Consider the following 6,168-nt stretch of genomic DNA (forward strand, 5'->3'; position numbering starts at 1 on the left):
GAGGGTTTGTCTACATGGGAAGGAAAGTTATACTGGTTTAAGCCAAGGTGTGAATTTAAAGGGATCATGGAACTGGAAGGGACCTCAAAAGGTCATCTAGTCCAGTCCCCTGCACTCAAGGTAGGATTAAGTATTATCTAGACCATCCCTGACAGGTGTTTGTCCAAACTGCTCTTAAAAATCTCCAGTGCTGGAGATTCCACAACCTCCCTAGGCCATTTATCCCAGTGCTTCACCATCCTGACAGGAAGTTTTTCCTAATGGCCAACCTAAACCGCCCTTGCTGCAATTTAAGCCCATTGCTTCTTTTCCTGAACTCAGAGGTTAAGAAGAACAATTCTTCTCTCTCCTCCTTGTAACAACCTTTTATGTACTTGAAAATGGTTCTCACGTCCCCTCTCAGTCTTCTCTTCTCCAGACTAAACAAACCCCATTTTTTCAGTCTTCCCTCATAGGTCATGTTTTCTAAACCTTTGATCATTTTTGTTGCTCTTCTCTGGACTTTCTCCAGTTTGCCCACATCTTTCCTGAAATGTGGTGCCCAGAACTGGACACAATACTCCAGTTGAGGCCTAATCAGCGCGGAGTAGAGCGGAAGAGTTACTTCTTGTGTCATGCTTACAACACTCCTGCTAATACATCCCAGAATGATGATTGCTTTTTTCCAACAGTGTTACACTGTTGACTCATATTTAGCTTGTGATCCACTATGACGCCCAGATCCCTTTTCGCAGTACTCCTTCCTAGGCAGTCATTTCCCCTTTTCTGTGTGTGCAACTGATTGTTCCTTCCTAAGTGGAGAACTTTGCGTTTGTCCTTATTGAATTTCATCCTATTGACTTCCGGGCCATTTCTCCAGTTTGTCCAGATCATTTTGAATTTTAATCCTGTCCTCCAAAGCACTGGCAGCCCCTTCCTGCTTGGTATCCATAGTTGTAACCGTATAGTGACACCATGCCCCATCCTTGTGGCCACTCGAGTCCCGGGTACCAGTGCCTTTTTTCAGTGTTGCTTATGACATTTAGGCAGGGCTTTAAGTTAACCTGAAAAAGTCACTTGGATAGTGGACTGTGAGGGTCCATGTGGAGTTATACTGGTATAACTGGTCAAACTTTCCCATGCAGACAAACCCTGAGCTGACTGCTCCTTACTGGGCGGGAGCGGGCTTGCGGTTCACACTCTTTTCAGCCCTGCAGTAGATCAGGCTGTTTCTCCTCCAGCAAACCTATTACTCTTCCCCCCAAGCTGTGTTCTGGTCACAGAAGCTTCATCTCTGAGGGTCGGGTGGGTCTATCGCCAAGGGGTCAGTGAAGGAAACATCCCACCCTACTGTCTCTCAGCTCTTGGTGATTTACAAGATGCCCAGAGGGGTAGCAGAGCTGAGTGATACTGAGTTTCAGCCCGGCCCAGCCAGCAGGCCCAGCCGGGGCCTGTCCCTTTTGTCTCCAGCCAAGGGGAACATGGTTTCCCTGATGCTGGCTGCAGAGTGGCAGCAGTGGAGGGTTTCAGACTGGCTCCCGGTGCTGCTGCTGCTCTTCCCTGGAGAGATTCCTGCCCTTGGAGCTTGTGGAGACGCCTCATGAAAACCTCAGCTGGAATTTCACTGTCAGACTGCAGTGAGCAGGCTCTTTCCTTCCCCAGGCCCGAGTCTGCTGCAGCTACGTCACGGAGGGAGAAGCCAAGGACACTGGGCCGGGAGGTCTGGCCAGGCTGTTTGTCCGCAATCCCCGCTCCCTTGGACTGGCCTACATAGGTGGAGTGTGAGTCATCTGCAGCGGAAGCCAGGTTGTAAAGTGTCTGTTACACAACCAACCCTCGCGCAGGGTTTAGCGGGGAAAAACCAGCTGGGGCTGGGGCCAGCTCTGCGCCCCTGGAGATCAGCTTGGAGTTTTGCCTAGGCCTCTAGGTTCCAGGGCCGTAAAGACAGCAATTGTGTCTCATTCCTGCCCCCGGGGCGAGAGCTGGGGTGGGAAATGTTCCCTGGGTCCAGTCTCGCTGCAGCCCTAAAAGGAGCCCTGGTGTTTGCAGGCAGCTTCCTCTCTAATTCGCCCCTTGTATTCACACACTAACCCCCACCCCCACTCAGCGAACACAGGACTCGCACCCATGACACAGTTCCATCTCTGGCCTAGGGCTGGACCCAGGCAGCACCAGGAAAGGGAGAGTGTCCCCACTTCTTGCCTCAGTGAGCCCATAACTTGCCCTAGGCCCAGACCCCCCCATACAACCATCCTGACACCTACCCCCCACCCTGCTCCCCCATACAGCTTCACTGGGACCCAGACCCCCACCCCACACACCCATCCTGACACCTACCCCCCACCCTGCTCCCCCATACAGCTTCCCTGGGCCCCAGACCCCCACCCCACACACCCAGCCTGAGACCTGCCACCCACCCTGCTCCCCCATACAGCTTCACTGGCACCCAGACCCCCCGTACAGCTTCCCTGGGCCCCAGACCCTGACCCCATACACCCATCCTGAGACCTGCTACCGACCCTGCTCCCCCATACAGCTTCACTGGGACCCAGACCCTGACCCCATACACCCATCCTGAGACCTGCTACCGACCCTGCTCCCCCATACAGCTTCACTGGGCCCAAGAACCCCCATACACCCATCCTGAGACCTGCCCCCCACCCTGCTGCCCCCATACAGCTTCACTAGGACCCAGACCCCCACCCCCCATACACCCATCCTGAGACCTGCCCCCCATACAGCTGCCCAGGGCCCCCCTTGCCCCGGCCCCTCTGCCCCGGACTCCCCCGGCCCCAGGGCGCCCGACTCGGGGCTGTCCCTGCCGCGGCCCCGCCCCGTGCGAGTCCCCCCCGTCACTGGGGCACGGGGCGGTCCCACCGCTCGGGGGCCGGGGCCGGCCGGCGCGGCGCGGCCAGACGAGCCGAGAGCCATGGCCGGGAGCGGCTGCCGGGGAGCCGCGCTCCTGCGGGCGCTGCGGGGAGCTGGGGGCCGCCCGCGCCCCGGGGACGGGACTCGGTAAGGGCCGGGCCGGGCTGCCGGCTTCCCGGTTCCACCGGCCGGGCCGCCAGGAGCCGCCGCCTGGTCCCGGGCCCCGGGGACGGGGCGGCCCCTGCCCGACCCCTCGGAGCGGACGCCCCACGTGGGACCCCCGGGACCGTCCCCTGGTGTCCTGCCCCCCAGCCGGCGCCAGAAGAGCCCCAGTCCTGGGCTGGAGGGGGGCCTGGGGGCCAGTCCTGCCCTGGGGGGGCTCAGTCCTGCGCTGGAGGGGGGTCTGGGGGTGGGGGGGCCAGTCCTGCCCTGGGGGGGCTCAGTCCTGGACTGGAGGGGGGCCTGGGGGTGGGGGGGCCAGTCCTGCCCTGGGGGGGCTCAGTCCTGCGCTGGAGGGGGGCCTGGGGGTGGGGGGGCCAGTCCTGCCCTGGGGGGGCTCAGTCCTGCGCTGGAGGGGGGCCCAGTGCTGGGGGGGGCTGTGGCGGTGATTCCCCGGGGCGGAGCTGTCCGGGGTTGTCTCCACACCAGTGAGGCTGCCCTGCCCCCGGGATGTGCGCTCACCCCCCCTGTACCCGGCCTTCTGCGTTTCAGGTATTTAAGTTCCTGTGGGATCCTGGCCACACCGCAGGCCCCCAAGCGGCCGCCCGTCGCCCCGGTGTGGGTGCCGCAGCCCCCGGCACGGACCTTCCTGAACCTGGCGGCCCCGCTGGGCGCCCGGCGGATGGAGTACGCGGAAGCGCGAGTGCTGGGGTGAGTCGCTCCCGTCGGGCCGGAGTGTGTTCAGCGTGTGAGCCCCCAGCGCCCCAAGGGGGGCTTGGCCCAAGGGGCTGGCAGTTGGACTTGTCTCCGGTGGGCAGTGGCAGGGGCCTGTTGCCCAGGGACGGGGGTAGGGTGCAGGCCAGTGGCTGAGTTCCCAGCCTGACGACCCCCTCGCCAGGTGCTCTGCACGTTACTCTGTGAAATGTCACCCCCCCCCCCCCGGCACCTGCTGACGGGTGGCTCGTCTCCCCTCTCTTCCAGCTACTCGATGGAGCAGATGTACAACGTGGTGGCCAACGTGGAGAGCTACCAGCTCTTCGTGCCATGGTGCAACCGCTCCAAGATCCTGTCCTGCCGCAAAGGGCTCACGCGGGCAGAGCTGGAGGTCGGCTTCCCGCCCATCGTGGAGTGCTACGTCTCTGAAATCTCCCTGACTCCCCAGCACCAGATCCGGGTAAGGGGCCACCAGGGAACTGGGGTTTGTGGGGATGCCCAGGGCCAGACACCCGGGGCTTAGCTGGGAGGTGCTGAGCACTCTCAGCTCGCTACAGGTGCTCGACACTTCTGATAATTGGCCCCAGGCATGTCAAGCCGGGGCACCTAAATTCAGAGACTGGTCTTGGAAGAGGCTGCTGTGGTTCCCAGGCTTCGTGTTCTTGTGGCTGTGACCCCGACTGTCCCATTCTCATCACACCCCCACCCCTCATGCTGAGGCAGCAGCTGGGCTCCGAGGAGCCCCAGGGTTGTATCTGGCTCTGAGCTGCGTGGGTCCATTTCCAGGCAGATCAGGGCTGAGGATATGCTGACGTCCCACTAATAAGTCAGTGCTTGGGACAGGTGCCAGATGAGGAACCTCTGTCCAAGCAAGCTGCCAGCCCCAGCCTCTCTACGGATGGGGGCTCGCATGTTACTGCCCAGCGGGTGTAACCCCATTCCACATTCTCAGACTCGTTCATGTGGCCCTGGCTGGGTGGCCCTGGCTCCTGGGTGTGGGTGGGTTGAAATGTATCCTGCTCAGCTGGGAGCCTTGTAGGATGAAGCTGACCCGAGCCACCTTTCCTCCTGCAGGCTGTATGCAGCGACAGCCGCATCTTCAGCCACCTGGAGACGCTGTGGAGGTTTAGCCCAGGGCTGCCGGGGCAGCCGGACACATGCACATTAGACTTCTATGTGAGTATTCCTGTCTGTGCCAATCCCCGAGGCAGCCTGGGCTGGGGGTGGAAGAGGCAGGCTTGACCCTGCACAGAGCATTCCTTCCTTCACGGGGGGTCGCCGTGTGTGGCTAGCGAATGCTTTAGACGGGCCACCCCAGTGATGCTGCAGCCTGCTGCTCTGGCAGGCTGCCATTCTGCAGGAAGTCGAGGGCAGCTGCAATCTGCTGCATCTTCGGGCTGATCACGTGCAGCCGCTGGCTGGGCAAAGCGTGGCAACTCCTGCCCTGGTTCTCAGGAGTACGGTTAATTGCCTGGCCAGAGATCCCAGGGCAGCCCCCGTTAAGATCTGTGTTTCCTTGCCAGGTCTCCTTTGAGTTCAAGTCCATGCTGCATTCCCACTTGGCCAACCTGTTCTTCAACGAGGTGGTGAAGCAGATGGTGACGGCCTTTGAGAGGTGGGCGGAGAAGATGTACGGCCCGCAGACGGCCGTGCATCCCCAGAAGTGTTTGCAGGCAGCCCGCTGCATGTGATGACGCCTCAGGACCAGCATCTCCTGCTGGAATGGGATACCCCTCTGAGCTCAGCTGAAGACTCTGTCTTCATTTCATTCTGTCCAGATTTTTGGCTGGACGCCACCCAGATCCCTTGCTCTATTTATGTCTATTTAACCCACACACCCTGGGGATAAATTATTTTTTTAATCCTTTTTTGTTTCTATTTAATGTTGGTGCCACAAGGACCAAAGGTCCATTGTCCTGATCTATGTGTCTGTTGCAATATCAAATGTTCCTAGACCCAGTGTCCTGTTCTGTTTTTAAATGTTCTGCTGTTAATGTGACCTCAATAAAATTTGGAATGAAGCCTTGTTCTGAACATTTCTTCACCCACCAGCCTCACTTCCGCCTTGGGGCCTTTATCGCTTCTCAGCAGCCTCCTTCCCCAGCTTCTGGGAAGTTAAGTGACTGGCAAACAGGAAACGGAAACTGTCATGGGAACAGGGAGGGGCTGCGGAATCCAGTGTGATCCCAGCTTCCTGTCCACTTCACAGCCGCACACGGAAACTCCCCGGGCCGTGGGTGTATACCAGCTTGGAGGGCGCCTGTGATCTGGCCCTGGCAGCAGCCAGCAGTGGAAGAGTTAAACCCACCCCCACGCTCCGTGGGGAACTGGGACTTTCCCCCAGGGCAGGCCCTGCTAGATGCGCTGCTCTGGTGTAGCCCGGGCTTTGCCCCTGTGCGGCTCACCCGAGGTGCTGCCACGGGTGGGTTGTGTCCCAAATGGCTTTAA

General features: G+C 59.8%; 1 protein-coding gene across 1 annotated transcript; it reads left to right on the forward strand.

Annotated features, from left to right (window-relative positions):
* The first annotated feature begins 2,858 nt into the window (after window positions 1-2,858).
* On the forward strand, window positions 2,859-5,741 carry LOC125626716 (coenzyme Q-binding protein COQ10 homolog B, mitochondrial). Its single transcript, XM_048830060.2, has 5 exons — window positions 2,859-2,994; window positions 3,559-3,717; window positions 3,988-4,180; window positions 4,795-4,896; window positions 5,244-5,741. Exons 1-5 carry the CDS (start codon window positions 2,909-2,911, stop codon window positions 5,409-5,411), a joined length of 708 nt encoding a protein of 235 aa, XP_048686017.1. The 5' UTR covers window positions 2,859-2,908; the 3' UTR covers window positions 5,412-5,741.
* Window positions 5,742-6,168: the final 427 nt, after the last annotated feature.

This window comes from Caretta caretta, chromosome 27 (genome assembly GCF_965140235.1).
Source record: "Caretta caretta isolate rCarCar2 chromosome 27, rCarCar1.hap1, whole genome shotgun sequence".
NCBI lineage: Eukaryota > Metazoa > Chordata > Testudines > Cheloniidae > Caretta > Caretta caretta.